The 23,328-nt window shown below is 51.3% G+C and overlaps 1 protein-coding gene across 1 annotated transcript in view; it reads right to left on the reverse strand.

The window, feature by feature from the left end:
• Positions 1 to 19,499, reverse strand: part of LOC144942927 (palmitoyltransferase ZDHHC3-like) — a 55,410-nt gene extending 35,911 nt beyond the window's left edge. Inside the window, exons 1-6 of the mRNA XM_078869957.1 lie at positions 19,136 to 19,499; positions 9,080 to 9,171; positions 6,456 to 6,532; positions 5,466 to 5,578; positions 2,031 to 2,092; positions 658 to 757 (exon numbers count right to left, since the gene is read on the reverse strand). Coding sequence (XP_078726083.1) covers positions 658 to 757; positions 2,031 to 2,092; positions 5,466 to 5,578; positions 6,456 to 6,532; positions 9,080 to 9,171; positions 19,136 to 19,263 — 572 coding nt within the window. The 5' untranslated portion in view covers positions 19,264 to 19,499. The remainder of the gene's footprint in view (positions 1 to 657; positions 758 to 2,030; positions 2,093 to 5,465; positions 5,579 to 6,455; positions 6,533 to 9,079; positions 9,172 to 19,135) is intronic.
• Between the last annotated feature and the right edge of the window lie 3,829 nt (positions 19,500 to 23,328).

Consider the following 23,328-nt stretch of genomic DNA (forward strand, 5'->3'; position numbering starts at 1 on the left):
AACATGCACTGTATCATCGCCATGTTAAATTTGGTTCCGCACTCGATTTGGCAAAATTTCAGCCCTTAAGGATGTTATGGGGCGTCAGGTGGCAAGATGTGAATTACCTCGCCTGGTATACAGGAGGTCGTGCATTCGATCCCGGCCCTGATGCCTTCTGTATATTTGGAGTTTCCATGCTCTCCCCATGGTCGCGTGGATGTTTCTCCAGGTCATCCGTTTTTCCCTCCACATTTACAATCAACGTGCGTTTAGAGTATTTGTCTGCAATAGATGTCCACACGATAAGCCACCACGTTGAGCTAGCATTTGTGGCCAGGTTGCTTCTGAAAAAGAACTATATAGCTCAGTGGTCCTTGCCGAGACAAAATAAGCTAGTTAAGTAAAAGTTTTGATTGAGTAAGTAACGGTGTGACAGCCGTTTCTGTCTGCGGCAGGGCGGGTGGGAAAGTGCCGCCCCCTATTGTGAGAAGCAAAGGTCAAAGGTCACAGAGAAGGTCGAAGAGATGGTCAGTACGGGTTGGCTAAAGGGAGGGGCTCGGACCGGTGTAGCTGTGGCAAGGAATTGAACTCGGGTTGCCAGGTTGATAGCGTAGAGCGATAACCACTGCGCTACAACTCGAGCCCATATGAAGTCGTGACAGTGACTATGCTTACACTGAGGCTTGGCTTTCCGCTTCCTCCTCAGGTTTCTTCTCTTTGCCGCTCGTCACCAACTTGGCGAGGACCAGGAGGAGTGCATAGATGCTGCCGATGCCTGGGGCACAGACACAACGCGCGTAATCAACACGCGAGCCACACGTAGAGCGCATACGACACACACAACATACACGGCGCGCGACCAGCACATGGCCAACTACAACAACAACCGCCATTCCCCACTAAGTGGCGGTGACGTCACCACAGTACTTGTGCCAGGCCAGGTGCATTTTAAGCCCACATGAAGTGTCCAAGGCTCGCTGGCAGATCACGGGACAGACCCAGGTGCCATGGGATGACTGAGATCACTGGCAGATCATATAATAAACATACGATCAACACGCATGTCACACACACGCAACAAACAAAGAACACACCACAAACACGATGCACACCATCGCACGCAAACGGGCGTCTGTCCCGGAAGAAGATCGCAGACGAGATGCACGCTCGTGCGAGCACGTGCCAAGGATCAGCACCGTCAGGACGAGCGGCCGCCGTAACGTAACCGCAATCCGCAGGGCGAGCGATCGAACACAACCCCCAGGTGGGCACCTTCCCAAGAATCTCGCCGCCCTCACTACCGCACTGGCACACGAGCATGGAAACCCCCCCGTGGCCCCCACTGCCTCTTCCCCACTGCCCCCCCCCCTCACTGACCCCCCCCCGCCATCGGCATAAACGTAAACAAACGAGCCCCAGAGCAGTGGACACCATCCAGCTGTGGCTATCCCAGAGGTGGCCGCGTGGCCCAGGGGGTGGAGCCGGCGTCGCCGAGACGATCCTGGCGTTTGTGGTTAAAGCGCTGCGTCGGGGTCTCTCAAATCAGTGCGTTCATCATGGCCATTTCAAGTGCACTGTGCCAGCACTCTGCCAGCGCTGCTGAGTTCATGTGTTCGTGGTTAAAGCCCTGGGTCTGGCTGTCCCTCTCTCAGGGGCTGACGCACTGTCCGAGCACCGAGCAGTTGTGATTGTAATGCCGGAGGCGACGGCCTACTCGTTTCGGATGACGTCACGGGATCTTCAACATCCACTCCGAAGCAGACGGTGCGTGTTGTCGATGGCCGATTAGCCGCAAATGAGTCCACTAGATTGAGGATCGCACAAGGCAGCAACACAACATCACCGCCCCGACTGCTAAATCTTGGCAGGACCCTCCCGAAAAAGAGTCTCGAGACTCAGCGAGGCTTTCCTCGTTAAAAAAGTGTAATAATAATAATAATGGCCGCTGGAGCGGAGAGTGTGCAGAGTCCGATGTTGGTATCGTGATCGCAAGAACCGATTTTATTCGTGGGATGGACACATCGTTATGCGGCTCGACGGACACCCACCGGTGTAGAGGAGGAACTGGATGAAGTACTTCTGATTCAGCTCCCCCACGCAGTTGTTTATCCTGAAAAAACGCGACACAACGAGGCATCGTCAGTGTGGGATCTCCGCAAAGTGTTGGCTAAACTCGAAGCAGCGGCCCGGGATGACGGCAGCAGTGAGGATGCAAGAGGTCGTAAGTCACACGTACACAAACACTGACACGTAAACAGAGACACTATCGTAATTACGGACGACACACGCTTACCGAGGGCACGCAAATGTAAACGGAGAAAAGACATCCGCACACAAAAGGCAAAGGTCCCCCATATAGCCCCTAACAGACTGTTGGGGCACGTGCTGATCACGAGCACCTGTGAAGGCCGGCACGGCACACGGGGGGGGGGGGGGGGTGGCCAGCACCACGCCCAGCTGCCTTGTCTCCCCAGTGGCGATGTTTTTACCCACCGCACCAGGTACTAATTTGAGGTTGAGTCGACCTCGGGGTGGCCCAGGACAAATAATCGTCACTGGTGTTGGCCGTGAGCGGGAATCTAACTCGGGTGGCTCCGTTCGTAGCACAATGCGCGAACCGCTACACTCCCGCTCCCCGTGCACACACGCACACACAGACCCGTGCACACATAACAGGGACATGTAAATAAACAGACACACGCATGCATGCATGTGCATACCCATGTGCACGTGCAATTGCACTCGTAAAACACACTCACACAGGTGCACAGACGGTGAGCGAGCACCTATTAACACACACTAGCCCTTTTATATTTTACTCAGGTTATCACCCACTGCGGAAGCATAGTGTTTATAATAACAATGTCCTTTATTTGTCTACCCATTCCTCGGGGAGTCTCTAGACTCGCAAAAATTTGACGGCTGCGACATCAAATCCCAGATGGAGGTCAACTCAGCCCACCATCCCACCTCCTCCCGTGGTAAATGCACGCAAATTCAAAGGTGGCCCCGATGTCAGAAGCTTTGGTGTCCCGTGTGAAGCCCTCCCCCCCCCCCATTAAGCTGCACAGTTGTCCAATTCAAGGGTGACTCGGAGCCATTTCCACAAATGATCGAAATATTCGCACCCCTGTCCACCGCAATCCCAAAACGGTTCTGCTTCAGCGAATGGAGCGACGGCCGAACGGAGATTCCCAACGAGAAGGAGACGCCGTGGGATGCTCGTGCTTCCACAGACCTTGGGATTGTGCTGCAGAAAGACGCTTTTTGTTGTTGTTGTTGTTGTTGTTTTTAAACCGAATTGCGTACGTAGCATTGGAGGGGCTCTGGGGGTTATGAGGTCATCGAGCCGGACCGCCGCTGAGGTCCTGAGATTTGAATCCAGGCGTCGGCTGCCCGCGATCAAATCGGGTCCTCGAGGGTAGTGGGCCGATGGTCTCAACTCGGCCACCAATGACTGCTCAGAAAAAAAATATCCCCGTCGTATTGAACTTAGCGTTTTGCTCCGTTTGGCTAAATATCCAACTCAGAGGTCAAACAAATTTTTCTCATTTTATTGCCCTGTGACGAAGACCTCCACAGCAGGGAAATGTGAGACAATACAGCACCACCTAGTGTGGATAAGGGGATTTTCAAGGGATCCTCAGCAGTAGTCCTTTGACCTATGTATGTCCACAACAAAGAGTATTCTTGGGTTATATCGCGTAAATATGTGTCGTCAAACCCACCACCACCCGACAAAGCCAATTGGTAATGTTCATCACGTTTCGTTTACGTGGCAAGGAAGAGCGCTCCAGACGGCCGCAGAAGTGCATCTGAAAGCGCGCGATGCGGTAACCGTCTTTGTTCGATGACCAGCCAAAAGCCGCCACTGCGAGGGTGACCGGAGTTCGCTTGGTGGTTTACGCTCCTTGACGAGAGAATCCTGTCTCTCAGTGTCAATTTCTCTCTCGGTGTAAATTCCGAGCGTGCGTTTATAACCATGAACGCCAGGGATCGCCAGATGTATGGTAGATCATCATCAATGAAAATGCCTCCGAAATTGAGCTGGACAGCATTTCATTTGAGGTGCTGCCACTGCCGCTGCTGTTGCTGCTAGCGCTGACATTCGCAGTCTGTTTACAAACCGCGCCCTCGGTGTCCTGCGCCATGCGGGAGCCAGGTGGACCGCACTTTATATTTGGGCGAATCTAAAAGAACAAAAAATAAACAGAAAAGGAACAAAAACACACACACGTCCACGGGCACCGGTCTCCCGGGTTACTCTTCAGACACACACCTCCTTCATGTGTTTATATATATGCACACATTCTGTATGTCTGTCTTAGTGTCAAGCTCATGTCCATATTCAAGAGAGAACTTGAAGTTGGAAGGGACGATAATAGAGAGGAACTTAAATAAACAAGCCAACGACTCACCTGCTTCACATATCTGTCCGTCCGCATTAAAGGAACGTAATTGTTTATTTTTTACGCACAACCCAGCAGCCACACGGCCTTCTGGGAGGGCATGATTTTTCAGCAGCATCAGTTCAACGCAAGCACAACTGTGGACCGGTTTCGACATTCTGCGGGTGGCTGTGGGTATGTCGCGTCGAGTCAATTGTAATTCTTCGCCTAAACACGTGCCGCCTTCCTGGCACAAATCTGCACACCCAAGGCGCTGTGGTCGCGTCAGAATAATGCCACCAAACAGGAATCCGGCAAAAGCGATGCAGCCGCTAGCGCAGGGGTTGGACTGCTCTTGACGTAATGTGTGTATGTAAGTACTCGCGTGCATTGCGCCTCTTGAAATATTGAGTTTTGTATCGAATTCGAAAAAAAAGGACCCTTCTTGTTATTTTGGTTGTTGACCCCCTGCTCCAGTGGAAGGAAACAGAGGTAGAGGACAAGGGGGAGGTGGGGCGGGGGAGGGGGGTAGGAGGTAGGGATGGAGGAGGCACGAGAGTGGACAGGAATGACAGCAGATGAGATATGATGATGATAATGGTGACCGCTAACAGAGGAGGACTGCTGCTGCTGTTGTCCCAAGAGCGTGAACTCAGCGATCTCCGTAAAAGGGCTGGGCAGGAAAGGGGGAAGTATGTCTGCCTGCCTGTGTGACTGAGCGAGTGGAGCTGCCAATGTTATGATTCGTAAAAGGTTGTTTTTCGGTTAGGCCGCGACGTAACGATCGATCAGCCCAAACCGTTGTCATTAAAACCCTCCACCACCCAACGTGGCAGAACAAACTACTCATCACGTGTCTGAACAAAGCCAAATTTGACAATTTGATAACGGTGTTTCGTTTGAAACTACGTCAAACAACATCAGGAACAGATCCAGGAAGTCGAGAGTAACAGAGTATGGAGAGGGCTTCATCCAGCAGTTGACTGGCAATTTCTCATTACAACCATTACAAGAGCCAACAACCTACTTGCTCTACTCCCCCATCCCTGTCCTGCTCCCCCCCCCCCCGCGAATTCCCCCCAAACGCGGCGGTACCAGGGGCAGTGATGGTCCATGCGTCGAATGCAGCGTTGGCACATGCGGCAGTGGTGGGCCCGGGGAGGCCGGTACGCCTCGCACCGATTGCACACGGTCCACGACTCGCTGGCCTGCTAGCCGCACCACACACACACAAGACAAAGATCCCACGTATAACCTTAACAGACTATTGGGAAAAGTGCCGTTAGGGAGCACCTGTGAAGGCCGGTACAGCACACGAAGGGGTGGGTGGCCAGCACCACGTACGCTCGGTCGCCTTGTCTTCCCCGTGGCGATGTTTACTCCACACCGCACCAGGGACTCGACAACAACATCGCATCAAATTTATTTTGTTGCTGCACGTCAATTGGCTGATTATTAAAATAAAAAAAATTGAGTTTTTCACGTCACAAACATTGCTCTCTGAAACAGGGGGGGTAGAAAAGTGATGCCCCCCTACCGTGTGACCTCTGGAGCCTCACCTCTGAACCAAAGGTCACTTGGAGGGATCTCATGGCAAGCTCCAGGATGTCTGCTTGCGTGCGGTCACTCTGTACCTTACGGGGCGATCCGCTGCTATACGTGAGATCCGAATGGATTCTCTGTCTCGTGGCCCGATTCCGATATTGCACGTGGGATAAACTTGGCGGCAAAGACCGTAGTGTCAGTAACACTGCGGGCTTAAAAGGAACAGAAATGTATAAAAGCTGATGAGTCTAGCAATGACATAACACATAAATGCTGCATGTGCAATCAATGTATTACGTGCTATGAAGACAGGCCATTAAGTGCAATGAAGTTGGGCGATCGCCTGAAACATCGCCTATTACGTATATCTATCTCCTTCTAAGGCCACCGTATTATTGACCAATGCATCGAGTGTCCAGAGGGTAAGACGGACGAGGCCGCCCGTCTAGTCCGTGGGGGAGCGCGAGAGTGGCGGGCGGGCGAGCGGGCGAGGCTGGCGGTGGGCGGGCGATGGCTTGACGGAGGGGCGAGGGCACGCACCTGCTCCGCGCCGTTACGCGTGGCGCTCGAACGGATGTCCGAGAAGTCGATGGCTGTCGCGGGCAGAGGGACCACACCTGCAGCAAACCGGAGCGGGGCACGCGAGGCGAGCGTCGCGCGACGATTAAGTCGATTGATCAACGAGAGGTTATTCTTCGTGACTCCCATTTTTTTGAGGGGTTTTGGTTACTCGGGGGCCCCCTGTAAAAACGGCAGCTGGCCCCTGCATAATCCTTCCTCGAGGTAGGTGGGAAACCTACTAAAAGTTCAGCCAACCCTGTAAAATACCGACATTGAGCCCTGTAAACAAGGACGCACACGACCCGTAACGCCGGACGACGTGTTTATTGTTGGAATCGCACCATGTGTCATAAATGCGAATATAAAAAAAAACTGTAAAAAATCAATAAAAAAATAAGGCAGGAAACCCCCAACAAAGCGATTCTCAGCGTGACGCACGGCTGATGAATGATGCCAATTCAGCCACCAAGCCCCGCCCCCATTACCTCCCGTCCAGCGGCACAGGAGGTGAGAAATTATTTCTAACAACTATTTGGGTGTTGTCCGATTGGTCGAGCAACCGAACCGATAAATTGGAAGAGCAATCAATGACTGAATCAGATCGGCTAGTTCTACATAAGACACACGTTAGAACCAGCACAAACCTCTACACACACAGAGACGGAGATATTCGTACACTCAAACATTTCGACTCAAAAGGGCAAGTGCTGTTAGCGAGCAGCTAAGGTCAGCACGGCACACGAGGGGGCCATGTTCAAAATCACGCCCGGCCACCTTCATTTCCCCAGTGGTGGCATTTACACACTGCGCCAGGTACCCAAATAAGGCTGAGCTGACCTATGGGAGGTCCAGGACAAGTTCAGAAACCAATGGTCACTGATGTTATCCAATGACATCAAGAAGCCTAGTGGCATTGTTTTAACAGGCCACATACTGCTGGAATTTCAGCTGCATAGATTGATGGACTAAACATTTTATTTTCATGTTTGGAGTTGATATTTATTCATAATAAAGGTATTTAGCCTTGCATTTGTATTGTTTAGTACTCAATAAAGTCGTTTAATTTGAGTCGGGTGAAGCGGTGGCAGGGTGTTCAGGACACTTGTCCATGCACACAGTGAGCCGAGTTCGATTCGCGACCACGGCTAACATCAGCGCCTTCGGCAGCCCGCGCTGGCCAGCTTGGTGAGCTGCGGTCGAACAACCTCGGCCGCCACTGCACGGGCAGAACTTCATCCAACAGTGGAGTGACGAAGGGGCTGCGGATGATTCATTTTCATGGTATCTTTGCGGCGCGCGGCCGCAAATCTTTCGGCAGAAGCTGATTACCGTGAGCTCACCGCCGGGGGGGGGCCAACATAATGAGCTGGAAATAGACTCTGGCAGATTATGACGCTGCAAGCCTGCCACGCTATTAATCCTCAACGACAGTCTGCCATTGAGTCTATAATGGGACCTTTTATTGCAAACGAGCTGCCGCCCCCCCCCCCCCAAACCGGTCCATTAAAAGGGAGATGTAGCTCAGAAACACAAGCAGCCATTGTCTTGTCGTGATACACACACACGGGCTGTGTCCCGACCACCCCCCTCCGTGCTGTCCCCCGCGGAGTCTGAAGCTTCCGCGGTTATATTTACAAGCCGCCAACGCTCTCGCGGTTTGCGCCGGACAGTTTTAATGAACCCGTTCAAATGTCCCCACCCTCGAGATGGAGCGTCTGCCTCATTAGCAAGGGTGTCCAAGGGTGTCGATTGAGGCGAACGTAGCAGACGCGTGACTTGGCGCGTAACTAAAGATTTTAAACCCGTAACTTAATCGTTGTTTCATTTGCACGGTGGACGTCACATCCAGTCGAACACACAAATAAACGTATAAATAATTAAATACTTGCGCACTGCCGGTTCACGTAGCATGTACCCTAGCGGGGTTGTGCAAGAGTGTTTGAGCTAAAGATTTAAATGAGGAGACACGGGCTGCGGGGAGTGCAGCTCTGCGATGTGTTCGTGTCGGTTACCGCGCGTTGATTGGCACGAGGTCCCACACCGAACGTGACGCCAGGACAGTGGTGGTGCACATCTATCACGCGGCCCTTTGGAGGCAGCGACGGTTGGTGGATCGCACGCGAGTGCTGTGCAACTCCATTCCCAGTGAGCCCCGAGGTTTCTGGCCTTAATCTAAGTTGTCTTGTGGTTGTTGTTATTTGACTTGCATCCCACTGGGATATTTGCACAGGGTTGGTGTACGGTGATTTTTTCTGCAATATTTAGCTGTCTTTTCTTGGATTTTCTGTTTGCACATAGTCACTTTAAGATGTTTTCTTGTTCATGTTTTTGTTTTTGTTTGTTGCGCTTGCACCCAATTCAAGAGCCGAATGGCTCACAGGGCCATACCTAATAAATTAACTTTGAACTGTACCCTGGCCTTCCGGAAGAAGGCGGCCGAGCGAGTGTTGTCTCCAGCTGTTCCATCTGTATGGGAATGAGCTGCCTGTATTGCCCAACCCTGGCACCGCAGGCCCCCCATACAACCGAGAGTGCTCGCCCCCCCCCACCCCCCGGTGCAGTTGCACCGCCTACACACCCGACGTTCCACGCCACTGCCTCACCTGGGTCGGCGAGCATGGCGCGCGTGTGGGCAGCGAGGAGGAAGAGGATATCGAGCGTGTAGAGGGACGCGTGGAGGTAACGCCACCAGCCACTGATGCACGGGGAGGGAGGGCAATGGGAAGGGGTGAGAGACACAGCGGGGGTCAACATTAAGCGTCGCAGCCCACACAGGAGGTTCACAGTTCAACCGCCGGTTACAGGCTTCAGCAATTCATACACTGCATCGTTCATGAACCCTGTGGGGTCGTGGTGAGAGCATTCCACTCGCACTTTCGTACTCGGACCTGTACGCCTTGTGGAGCCATGTTCAATCACGACCCCAACCCCGACCTCTATCACACCCCAAGCCCTCCACAACCACTCCCACCTGATCTCCTGCCACCATAACTACACCACCACCATTCATAACACCACTCATCGTCTTTGTTTACTTACAAATTGGTTGTGTCGGGTGGTGGCGGCTTTAACGACACATTTATATTTACGTGATCTAACCCGATAAAAAAAAAACTTTATTTATAACCGTTGTAAAGCACCTTGCAGTAAGACCCTGCTATTTACATCTACACAAGAAGATAAGATTTACCGCAAGGGGAGAGTGAACCTGGGTGTGGAGGGGGGAGCAAGGGACATTTGGTGGCGCAGGGTCCACCCCCCCCAGCCCCCGTCCCGGCATCTCTGCGCGGTGGCGGTGCGCTCCCGAGGCCGGCGTCAGCGCGCACAACTCGCGTGACGAGCGGAGCCCCGACCTCGCGACGGGGGCCGAGGGAGCGGCCGGGCGACTCGCCCCCCGCATTACGCAACGCGAGACAGGGCCCACTGCCAGCCGCGGCATCGAGACGCGCTTCCTGAGAATAAGTTCAAGGAGGGACGCTCGGGGGGGGGGCGGGGGGGGGGCACGGCCAGGATGTCGGCCGACAGACGAGGGCTTTGTGCCTTTGCGCGTTACGGGACGGGGCCGCAGACGCGGCGTGTTTGGAGACAAAGCGCGCGCTATTTTGCACGCGGGCGGGCGCACAAACGTGTCGGTGTGCACGTGCGTTATGTCACTTGTTCACGAGACGTGCCCTGCTGCGCTCTCTTGCCATCGCACACGCGCGCAACATTGCGGCTCGCTCACAACGCGCCCCGTTGTTGCGGTGCGAAGTGCGGCGATTGCTGCCCCTGGCCGGCCGTTCTCAGCGGATTTGTATTTCTGGTTCAAACGCTGGCTCCGTTCCCCCCACGATCTCTGTGTGTGTCCGCGCGCGTGAAGTTTAAAAGACCGAGCCGCTTGGAGACGGCGCCGCTATGTGGCTCGCAAGGAGCGGCGACGCGGGAATGTGAACGGCGTTCTGCCTCGGTCCATTCCTAAGAGAAGGTGATCTAATTTTGGATGAGCTGACACGTGGGTGTTGGCCATTGCACCGGAGATGTTCGCGTAACCAGGGAGGAGATGATCATTTCGTGTTTAGGATATCGGCAGACGACGATACATCTCACAAGCTCAGAAATTCAACTTTATCGGACAACAGTAATATCGGGAGAATCATACGGCCACAAATCTTGGGGGCCGTCCATAAATGACGTCACGCGATTTTGGACGATTTTTCACCCCCCCCCCCTCGTCACACGGCGTCACAAAAAGTCAGACCCCCCCTCAAATATGACGTCACAAAGCTCTGCCCCCCCCCCCCCAAAACTATATTTCCATTTTGAAAATAAAACATACTTCAAATCGCTTTAAACTATTGTCATTGTAGTGCGTATTTAATGTGGCGCTGCACTCTGATGTTGTAGGAGTGTTTTTATAACAATTATTTAAAGTTGCGCATTTTTACGTGACGTCACATTTCTCAAACCCCCCCCCCCCCTCGTCACACATCGTCACAAATGTCTGACCCCCCCCTAGGTGCGTGACGTAATTCATGGACGGCCCCTTGGACGCTAACAAGTGACGCCGTGCAGAGAACCCAGGATGAGGATGTTGAGACGCGGCGCTTCTGAAGACGGCGTAGCACTACCCATCGTGCTCAGGAGGCAACTCGTGAGGAGTAGATTCTATTTTTGGTATTGTGGTGAATGCCGACCGAGCCTTCTTCAGTAGCTGCCGGGTTCACATGAAGCAATCACTTTGCAACATAATGGATGGACCATGGGTTCAAGTGAGGTCTAGGGCTGCGGTTAGGGGTAATGTTTCAGATAAGGAAAGGCTTAGAGGGGTAGATTATTTAGCTTTAGAGCCACCAAGGTAAAAAAATTTAAACTCGCATCACAAACTCTAAATTGCCAAGATCAACCTAATTTATGAACACGATAATTATATTCATCATCATCCAGTGTCTCTCCACCGCTGGATGAAAGTCTCCCCGCCCACTTTCAGTCGCCACCCCCTTACCAAGTCTCAGAGCGTGTTCACAAAACCCACTTGCTACACTGCCACCTCCTGGCCAATTTCACGAGCGGCCTTCTACGTGACCCACCAACCCGCACTTCCACGGCGCTGGATCACCGGCACGCACCATCACCCTCTGCTCCACGTCATCCTCTCCGTCATCACCCACGATTCCATCACCACCATCCCTTCCCTACCGCCCGCTCGCCCCGATCTCGTGTCTCCGCATCAGTCATTATTAATGAGCGGCGCTGGGGAGAGAGCGTCTCTCATTCTGTAACTCTATCAAAGCGGAATAGAAGTTGTTACCGTGGCGCTAACGGAGCTGAGAAACCTCAAACCTGATCATCGGCTGTGGCTTACACACACAGCCCACACAGATGTCTCCATGCTGGGATCGGCATGAGCGCGGAATCAGCAGAGCACGTGGTGGACTGACGCAGCGCGTGCACCCGTCAAGGGTGGCACAGTCGGGTTTTTTACAATCGGGTTTAATTGTCTTTTGATATTAAACCCGATCATCTGAGATTGGAAGAAATCCCGTTTAATTGGTTCTAATTGCAGAACCGCACTTCGCCAACTTCTCAACGATGGGCTTCATCCATTCCAAGCGAAGGAACTCACTGGCGCCCACGATTGTGGAGGAGAAGCTCGTGTTCATCAAGACCAACCTGCCCGCCGCATTCTACGACTACCCCGTGCCCGACGGCCCCCCCCGAGTACGATAGCAGCACCGACAAGGAAGTAGCCTAAGCCTTGGATCAAAGTTTCGTATTCATTAAACCAGGTTTTAATTCCCCCGAAATCGGGTTTAATTGTATTAAAGAAAAAACCCGATGCCTGCCGCTGGAAAAATCGGGTTTTTTTCCACCCATAGGACCCGTGCCCTCGCCTCCGATGTGCCAGTCTGCTCATGCAGGGCAGCCTTGCACGTTCTCGTTTACGGGACTTTTTGTTAAAATCATATCATGATTATCGTTGCTCACTTGTGTGTTTTTTAAATATTTCCTCTCCTGGTCAAATATTTCTGGAATAACAATAATTAACATTGACAATAGTTATTAAGCTTGTGTGGACCTTCCTATTAACATTAAATCATGGCTTTGTAAAGAATTTATACGCACTAATTGATGGCGTGGGACGAAATGTCCAAATTTTTTGACAGCGTTAGCACTTTAAACATTACATATTGTAAATTTACAATAATTAGAATACTTACGGCAGGCTTGTGTTGAGTGGACTGTAGTTGATTAACTCTTTAAGCAATCCTTATTCCTACTTGAAGTACATCAAAGGACAACACACACGTCTATGAACGTGTGAAATACAATTGCAAAGTTACGGGAAAATTATATTGCGATAATCATTATATCGTGAGATATAATATCACATTATATTTTAGGGTTTCCACCTGTCCAGATTTGACCTGCATAGTCCGGAAAGAGGTATCTGTGTTCAGGTGGCAGGAATTGTGTTGAACTGCATTACAGTGAACTGCAAGGTCTGGCAGATCCAGTGCTCACTGAGAAATGTGTCCGGGTTTGGGTCGACTGTGGAAAAGGTAGCAGGCATCTCGTGCCGAATTGTGCAAGATTATATTGCGGCAACCTACCTGGACCCACGATCTCATTCATCACGACTGGGACATGGAGATTGAGAGAAGATTGGAGGCAAGGGCAATGGACGAGTATAGGAGAGTGAACACTCAAACACGCCACACCTTCATGAAATTTTGATCACCCACTGTACACGCACCGGGCACGAGACTGATGCTGTTCAAGATTTCAATGTCACATTTTTTTCAGGGCAAGGAGGACCGAATATGTCTCTTAACAAATTGACCTCTTCACAAAATCGAATGTGTGGTAGGTTTTAGCACCGATAGTAGCTGCTTAGGTCGCCCACCGTCGTCATCAGGGTTCACGTGAACTAATTACATGCAACGTATACGAATCGAATGTAATGGATTCTCACGCAAGGGATTCCATGCGGGTATCGCGAACGTCAAGAACCCATTAAAAAAAAACGTGTCGGTGTGCACGTGCGTTATGTCACTTGTTCACGAGACGTGCCCTGCGCTCTCTTGCCATACTCTACTCTCGCAGAGTAGGGCAGCCCCGTCGTGTTTAGAGAAGAGCCCGCAGAAGGGAATATCCCAAAACTACGTCTGAGATCCCCGAGTGCAGCCGGTGTAATCACTGGCGGCTGCCTGGATTCAGACCCCGGTTCTCAGCTGTACCAGCTCGGCCTTCTGCACTCTGAGCCGCCCGGCCACATTTTGTAAATGTCGAGTTTTTGTTGCTGTCGTGAGAAGTGCATGTGTGTGTGCGCGTGTGCGTGTGAGCATCTGCTGTGTGTGTGCATGAATGTGCAATTGCTGTGGATTTACGTTCAGGATAAACGCAGGGGCTTTAGGCGATGTAGTCCGGAGCCTCCCCCCCCCCAAATATTGAATACTGCAGCCTACAACAATACAACTTCAACCCTGATGATGCTTTGCAAGGCGAAATGAGTTCACAAGATACCACGAACGTCTCGTGAAAGACCGGACGCAGGAGATCACTGGCTTTGATCTTCTGTGAAGTTTATGGCCACGACCATAAAACCGCATCCGCACACAAACCATGGCAGCAGCAGCAGCATCAGCAGCAGCAGATGTGGACGCTTGATGATGTTGCAGGAATGGAAAAGTCAACTCTCTGGCAGTGTGTGGCGGCTGTGGTCACCCTGAACAGAACCACGGAACGTATAACAGACTCAATGGCCGGATTCACGAATACAGGATGAGGAGGCATCACCACAGCGGCACACCACTCCGCTACTTGGGACGCAATCATCTGGCTCAACCACTTCAATGTAGTTGTTGCTCTTCAACAACATCAGCCATATGAAGAAGAAAACTATGGTGATGTGGTATAGTCTAATCATATACGCTTAACCCTATAGGTCATTTGGCAATTAAAGCCAGTGCATCACTGTGTGGAAATTAAAAAGTTTGGTTCATCTTATCTCTGCTTGAGCTTTACATTTCATTTTTCACAAGTAAACACTGGAACTGAAATAACCAAAGTGAATAGCGATGGCATCGGGCATGGGTGGTGGGCAATCAAGTTTAGGCATTTCAACCACAAAGAGGGCCCTCCAACAATGTAACAGTCCCCGAGGCCCCCACCAAACATGAACTGTCGCTGCTCATATTCTTAGGTTTAGTCGGTAAAGTCACGTAGGTAAAAAAATTAAATAAATAAAAGTAAAATAAAAAATAAAATAAAAATCACGACGTTTCGGAGGCAACACAAGCTTCCGTCTTCAGGTGGAACCGTCACAGCACGACAGCTGTATCAAGTGAGAGATATTCCAAGAAAACAGCCCTTGTATATATACTGGTTGAGGGTGGGAGGAGCCAAGGCAGGCACCTGGATATTATTATTGTGAGGTTCGGTGCGGCTGAAGCACGCTGCTAGGAATGAGCCTTTGTTGTGTAGACTGGTTGAACTGGGAGGTTCCAAGAGTTGTTACGGTGCGGCTGATGTAAAGGTGCGGTTGCTGTAAATGGGACTGAGCCTTTGTTATGTAGAGGTGGTGCGGCTGAAACCGCTGCTAGGAATGAGCCTGTCGCTGCTCATGTTCACACCGAGTCACTGGCGTCGCGTGAGTATTCCTGCGAGATGTATTCTGCCTGTCTGCATCTGCTGGAAGTTCAGCACAGTATTTTGCTTGCAAATATGGCCGGGATCATTGCAACGGTCACTTTAATCATCAGCATCAACATCCTCCCAGCAGCATCAGCAGAAGCGGCAGCATCAGAAAAAAACAGAAACAGCAAGATGCCTGTCAACCCCTGATCAGTGCCCTACCTTATTACAGACCAACTCAGGCCTTATTGGTCACCCCGGGACCCTTATAAATCCCAACGTTCATCCTACAAAGTCCCATCATCACAAGGGAGACACACAAATAATATTTTGTTTATGCCCATGTTGAAACGACTCTACACCGTATGGACCTGAAGACTCAATTTCCCTGTACGAGAACGGGGTAAACCCGTATGGGTTGACAGCTATGCAGCAACAGCCGTAGGCAGTTGAATCAACACTACTTGGTCGCCCTGCACTACAGCTCATGGCAGAACTCACAACCTCCTCCCTCCTCTCGACACAAAGAACCGAGACCTTTCCAGAGACACCTCAATGCTCCGAACACCTAGTAGCAAAAGTAGCTACACATGCTACAGGCCCCGCACTAGCTTCATCCGGCACTGCCCTATCGACTGTCCTTTAAGCGACACCGAGAGAAAAAAGTCTCCGCACCTTAAAAACCTACAGTCACATTCCATGTCTGTGACATTGCGCGCGATACAAATGGCATAGTCGTTGTAAATCAGACACCGCGGTAGTAGCAGCAGTAGTACGAGCATCGTCGTCACCCCAAATGGCAAGCGGTAGCAAGCGGCAGTCGCATCGGCGACTTCAGCAACATAATTATTGGTCTGATCATTATCACCGCCACCACAAGCAGCATCGTCAGCACCCAGTCGGCAGTCCAACGTTGGCAGTCCAACGTTGGACTTCCAACGTTGGAATGCCAACGTTGTAATGCCAACGTTGGAATGCCAACGTTGGACTTACAACGTTGGACTGCCAACGTTGGAATGCCAACGTTGGACTGCCAACGTTGGACTGCCAACGTTGTAATGCCAACGTTGGAATGCCAACGTTGGACTTCCAACGTTGGACTGCCAACGTTGGACTGCCAACGTTGGACTGCCAATGTTGGACTTCCAACGTTGGACTGCCAACGTTGGACTTCCAACGTTGGAATGCCAACGGTCCGAACCACGTGTGAATGTTGGCATGCCAACTGGGCTCCATCAGCATGGTCAGCAGCAGTAAAAGTTGCAAACTGCATTCTCTAACAATAATTATTACCAATGGGCCATTGGACAGGACGCGTTGGAGATGAGACGGCAACTACCTGACAGCGCCCACTAGGGGCGATACAGCTACGGTGGTGGTGATTGTTTGTGTACTGTTCGAACGCGTCTCAACCGGATTTCGCGTTAAACGCAAAGTCAATTATTTACCCCTTCAACAAAGGCACACATCTACACACATGCTACGACAACCGCCGTTCGCCTGTGCCAGGCTAGGTGCACGTTGAGGCCACGTGAAGTGTCGAATGCTCGCTGGCAGGTCACAAGAATAGACCCGTGTGTCAGCATGGTTAACCTGAGATGATTGGAAGCCGCACCAACTGTGCTGCCCACTGTGCCAACTTGATGCGTTTTATCGCCCGGCGCTCCGCTCGTTGTTGTGAGCGTCGCTCCTTCCGCTGTTGCTGGAGGGCGACTGCCTTCAAGTGCCCAGCAGCAGCGTCCTTCACGAGCCTCCTCCTCCACAGAGTTTCACATCTTGACACCACTGGTACCAGTCATTGGCAAGTCCACTCAGCTCCACATCCTCATGTTGTACCGCATCAGCTCCATCTCTTCTCTAGCCCATGCCGCGCCCGTTTAGCCCCCTCTATGCGAACAAACAGAAGCTGCTTGGGCATGCGGTGGCTGGGCGAGTGGTGGCTGGGCATGCGGTGGCCGGGCATGCGGTGGCCGGGCATGCGGTGGCCGGGCATGCGGTGGCCGGGCATGCGGTGGCCGGGCATGCGGTGGCCGGGCATGCGGTGGCCGCGCATGCGGTGGCCGGGCATGCGGTGGCCGGGCATGCGGTGGCCGGGCATGCGGTGGCCGGGCATGCGGTGGCCGGGCATGCGGTGGCCGGGCATGCGGTGGCCGGGCATGCGGTGGCCGGGCATGCGGTGGCCGGGCATGCGGTGGCCGGGCAAGCGGTGGCCGGGCACGCGGTGGCTGAGCATGCGGGCTACACGATCCAGCCAACGCAGCCTCGCCTGCCGGAGGAGTCCACCGATGGAACTGTGTCCAGACCGTTTTAGGGATCTGTGAGTGGCTCACACAATCCGGGCTGGTTAAACCCAGGCTGGATCGTGGACAGACATAGCCTGAATGTTTGAAACCGGCGCAGAAGGGCAAGCCAAGACGGAGGCGCAAGGAACGCGTACACACAAACACGCAGAGACAGCTAGAGTAGGCGATGCCCCAACTTTGGCACGTCTACTAGTGTATTAACAGCCATAGAGGGTTCACGTGGGGATTGGCTTGCCGGTCCTGCTTGTAGCCAATAAGGGTTGAGATAGGGACCATGGCCCATGCGTCATCACGACAGGTCATCAGGAGTGATTGGCCTAGCCATTCGGGGCCCCAGCCAATGGGGAGCCGGATGAGGGGCGTGGTCCCGGGATTGACAGGGAACCATCGAGAATGGTCGAAGCTGTCCATGTACGATTGGCTGGGGGAACCACGTGACGAAGGTATTAAGAGCGAGTGGAGGGGAACGATCGAGAGGAGACTGAAACTGACAAGAGCAGGGTCACGCGCGGACGGGGGCTGGGGTTGCCACGTGCGCGGTGGGGACTTAGTGCGTGGTCTGTCCTCTCTCCGTTGTCTGCCAGCAACGGAGAGTGAGTGAGCAAAGTGTATTGTGGAGTGGAAATAAAAGGACCGATTCCGAAGCCGTCTCTGGAAGGATTATTACACTAGGAAGACGGTTCACGGTAAACATGCAACTAAAGTTGTCCCAGAGTTCGCATGCTTACTGCGCCTGTTGCATCGCACATCCGTGACATAGGCGATGGATTTCGGAGGGTTCCGTCCAGCGGTGGATTGACCGTGGCACATTGAAGATGACGAAGTTCCCACGGCACACGCGGACTGGCTCAGCAGGGTGTAGAATACGGGGTAGGTCGTGTTGGGGGTGGGTGTCAGCCAAGGCCGTAATTATAATATATATTGGGGGGGACACATCCCCCCCAATATTCAAATATGCTCAAAATGCCCCCCCCCCCCCCAATATATTGCTATCAAAAATATGTACAAATAATCATTGCTACGCTATGTAAAGAAAAACAACAATTTGCTAAACCTTGGCCACAATATCTGGACTTGTCTTCATATAACAATGCATAGATGTGTTTACATTATTGTGGTTATGGTTGTACTTTATTAATCCCTAATCTCTGCCATTACATACAATGAAACAAGAAGAGGTAAAAAAGAAAACAGAGCAATGTAAATACAACACACTATTAGACATTATTGTAAAACAATAAAAAGTCCATCCCATGTGTTAGTGAATTTTTAAATATTTTAGGCAGAAATTCGTTTTAAAATTTAGATTTTTTTTTTCTGGGGGGTGACCCCCAGACCCCCAGGAAGATTTGCCCCCCCCCAATGTTGACTCCATGGCTACGGCCTTGGTGTCAGCCAGTCGTGTGGTTCGCCACCTTTGTCAACTCTCTTGTTACGACAACTCCAGCTGGCAAGCGCAAGTTTACATCACGACACACCAGGCAGGCAGCCTCCCATCCAAGTACGGAGAGCCAGCCTCAACGCCTGCTTAGCTTCCCCGAGATACACGGCCAATATCATGGGCGCGTTCCAACTCAATTGATCTCATTGTTAATTTAGTTACGTGATGAACACAACCAAGTATTTTCCGGAGCTGAGCCCCCGACCGGTGAGCTCCGGGCCAAATGCCACACAGTGACCACGGACACACTCCTGGGGGGGGGTGGGGTGGGGGGGTCAGTCGACCTGTCACCCGTCACCTACCTGCCAGAGTAGCCAGGCAGTATCACCGCTGCGAGACACGCGTACTCCGCATATCCCACGCACGCGTATGTGAGCAGCACGCAGAAGATCCCGCACGGGTCTGGGCAGCGCGACAGAGTGACGGCCATGCCGGGTTCAGCGCCGAGGGCACCATCACGATCTGTCGCCCGGCCTCATGATGGGACGGGCTCACGACGCCGGTGACCGCTGGTGGTCGTGGTAGATGCCGTGGTGCTGGTGGTTGATGGTGGTGCGGAGTGGGGAGACACGGATTAACGCGTCACGGCAGACAACCTCTTCCTCGATATCCTCCTCCCACCGCTACCGGCATCAGCAGCAGCAGGATATCGCTACATCCGCAGCGCTGACGCCACCGCGGCGCCCAACCGCGCTGCGAAATACAAAGCCGCCCTCCGCTGCCACTGTTGACGGGTGGCCAACGTCCGGTTGGATTTCGTAGCTCGCTTAAGGCCCCCCCGGCACCTCCCGATGAAGACCGCCAGGTGGCGCGCTCGTCCTTTGCTCGAGACGAGGGACATTGACCTCCCCCCCTCCCCCGGTCAGGCGGGGCACTAATTGATGTAATAATAATAATCCATCGCTCTCACCGCGTCTGTTCTGTCCGTTTGCTTGCTCCCTTTCGCGTTCGTGTGACATGTGGATAAGCCGTGCCCTGGCGATGGTGAGGTCATCGTCCAGCAGCGGAGAGACCGTGGCTCACGGTGATTGTGACGTCGTCATTCAGCTGTGTGGGCAAAGTCTGTATCCAGCAGCGGATAGACCACAGACCATGATGATGATGATGGCGGTGACGTAGACTATGGCTACTGATGAAGTCTTCATCCAGTTGTGGATAGACGATGGCTGATGACGATGACAAAGTCTTTCCACATCTGGCGTAGTGGGTAGATCACGGCTGGTAACGATGATGAGAAGGGTATTCATCCAGCAGAGGTGGGACAAAGTCATTGTTATGCAAGTCCAAGTCGAGTCGCAAGTCATCAAATTCATGACTCGAGTCTGACTCGAGTCCAAGTCACATGACTCGAGTCCACATCTCATAGGTGGGACAAAGTCATTGTTATGCAAGTCCAAGTCGAGTCGCAAGTCATCAAATTCATGACTCGAGTCTGACTCGAGTCCAAGTCACATGACTCGAGTCCACATCTCATAGGTGGGACAAAGTCATTGTTATGCAAGTCCAAGTCGAGTCGCAAGTCATCAAATTCATGACTCGAGTCTGACTCGAGTCCAAGTCACATGACTCGAGTCCACATCTCATAGGTGGGACAAAGTCATTGTTATGCAAGTCCAAGTCGAGTCGCAAGTCATCAAATTCATGACTCGAGTCTGACTCGAGTCCAAGTCACATGACTCGAGTCCACATCTCATAGGTGGGACAAAGTCATTGTTATGCAAGTCCAAGTCGAGTCGCAAGTCATCAAATTCATGACTCGAGTCTGACTCGAGTCCAAGTCACATGACTCGAGTCCACATCTCATAGGTGGGACAAAGTCATTGTTATGCAAGTCCAAGTCGAGTCGCAAGTCATCAAATTCATGACTCGAGTCTGACTCGAGTCCAAGTCACATGACTCGAGTCCACATCTCATAGGTGGGACAAAGTCATTGTTATGCAAGTCCAAGTCGAGTCGCAAGTCATCAAATTCATGACTCGAGTCTGACTCGAGTCCAAGTCACATGACTCGAGTCCACATCTCATAGGTGGGACAAAGTCATTGTTATGCAAGTCCAAGTCGAGTCGCAAGTCATCAAATTCATGACTCGAGTCTGACTCGAGTCCAAGTCACATGACTCGAGTCCACATCTCATAGGTGGGACAAAGTCATTGTTATGCAAGTCCAAGTCGAGTCGCAAGTCATCAAATTCATGACTCGAGTCTGACTCGAGTCCAAGTCACATGACTCGAGTCCACATCTCATAGGTGGGACAAAGTCATTGTTATGCAAGTCCAAGTCGAGTCGCAAGTCATCAAATTCATGACTCGAGTCTGACTCGAGTCCAAGTCACATGACTCGAGTCCACATCTCATAGGTGGGACAAAGTCATTGTTATGCAAGTCCAAGTCGAGTCGCAAGTCATCAAATTCATGACTCGAGTCTGACTCGAGTCCAAGTCACATGACTCGAGTCCACATCTCATAGGTGGGACAAAGTCATTGTTATGCAAGTCCAAGTCGAGTCGCAAGTCATCAAATTAATGACTCGAGTCTGACTCGAGTCCAAGTCACATGACTCGAGTCCACATCTCATAGGTGGGACAAAGTCATTGTTATGCAAGTCCAAGTCGAGTCGCAAGTCATCAAATTCATGACTCGAGTCTGACTCGAGTCCAAGTCACATGACTCGAGTCCACATCTCATAGGTGGGACAAAGTCATTGTTATGCAAGTCCAAGTCGAGTCGCAAGTCATCAAATTCATGACTCGAGTCTGACTCGAGTCCAAGTCACATGACTCGAGTCCACATCTCATAGGTGGGACAAAGTCATTGTTATGCAAGTCCAAGTCGAGTCGCAAGTCATCAAATTCATGACTCGAGTCTGACTCGAGTCCAAGTCACATGACTCGAGTCCACATCTCATAGGTGGGACAAAGTCATTGTTATGCAAGTCCAAGTCGAGTCGCAAGTCATCAAATTCATGACTCGAGTCTGACTCGAGTCCAAGTCACATGACTCGAGTCCACATCTCATAGGTGGGACAAAGTCATTGTTATGCAAGTCCAAGTCGAGTCGCAAGTCATCAAATTCATGACTCGAGTCTGACTCGAGTCCAAGTCACATGACTCGAGTCCACATCTCATAGGTGGGACAAAGTCATTGTTATGCAAGTCCAAGTCGAGTCGCAAGTCATCAAATTCATGACTCGAGTCTGACTCGAGTCCAAGTCACATGACTCGAGTCCACATCTCATAGGTGGGACAAAGTCATTGTTATGCAAGTCCAAGTCGAGTCGCAAGTCATCAAATTCATGACTCGAGTCTGACTCGAGTCCAAGTCACATGACTCGAGTCCACATCTCATAGGTGGGACAAAGTCATTGTTATGCAAGTCCAAGTCGAGTCGCAAGTCATCAAATTCATGACTCGAGTCTGACTCGAGTCCAAGTCACATGACTCGAGTCCACACCTCTGTCATCCAGCAGTTGATAGACCACGGCCCGCGTAGAAGGTGGTACGGGTTTCATCCAGCAGAGAATGGACCATGGTTAACGATCGTGATAGGCAGGGAATTCGTCGCGCTGGGCTCTCACAGAGACGGGGTTTTCACGAACGCGCATTCCTCAAAATCTCTGAATTCTTTCACCATGAGCATACCACACAACTTTAGCTCCCGGGTGACAAACTCCGTCCCTATCACTCTATAGGGTTGCACATATAGAACTCATATTGTCCGCGGTGATATGGGGGACACGTGTCGCGGATCCTATTATCAGCGGGAGTTATTTGCGATTTTTTTCTCCTCTTACACGCAAGGTTAAAAACAAACATCACGGATGATAGGAAGAGTTAAAGCATAGTTTAAGAGAAGTTATCCTGGAGTGTATTAGCTAGCAACAAAATACATTCACAGCATTCAGGAACTATACATATTAATTTCCGGACTCAATTTGTACCGCCGTTTACGAAAATAACCTCACACATCTACCAAGACGTCGAACCAACGTCAAAGTGAAGGCATTCATTCAGCAGTGAATTGACGAAGGTTTGTCTGTAAAAACCCCATGAGGTTTCATCATTTCCTTATGGGGTGTGGTGTCGCATTCGGTACTTGGCATGAGATTATGGTTCAGAAACATGGTCGCGGTCAAGAAAACATGGAACGACAGATGAAAATTTCGATTTAAAGCTTTCGTGACTGCAGGGATTCATCTTCTTGGCCTCACTTGATGCAGCAAATCTGGCTGTGACGGTCCCACCTGATGACGGAGTCTTGTGTTGCCTCCGAAACGTCGTGATTTTATTGTTTTATTTTTTATTAATTTTAATTGCATTTTTTACCTACGTGACTTTACCGAAAGAACTACGAGTATGAATCCTTGCAGTCACGAAAGCTTCAAATCTAGAATTCATTTTCTTGTTTTTTTCGGTAAAGTCACGTAGAAGGGAAATAATAAAATAATAAATATATAACATAATATTTTATGTATTTTTTGTATTTTATTATGTTTAATT

This window comes from Lampetra fluviatilis, chromosome 29 (assembly GCF_964198595.1).
Source record: "Lampetra fluviatilis chromosome 29, kcLamFluv1.1, whole genome shotgun sequence".
Lineage (NCBI taxonomy): Eukaryota > Metazoa > Chordata > Hyperoartia > Petromyzontiformes > Petromyzontidae > Lampetra > Lampetra fluviatilis.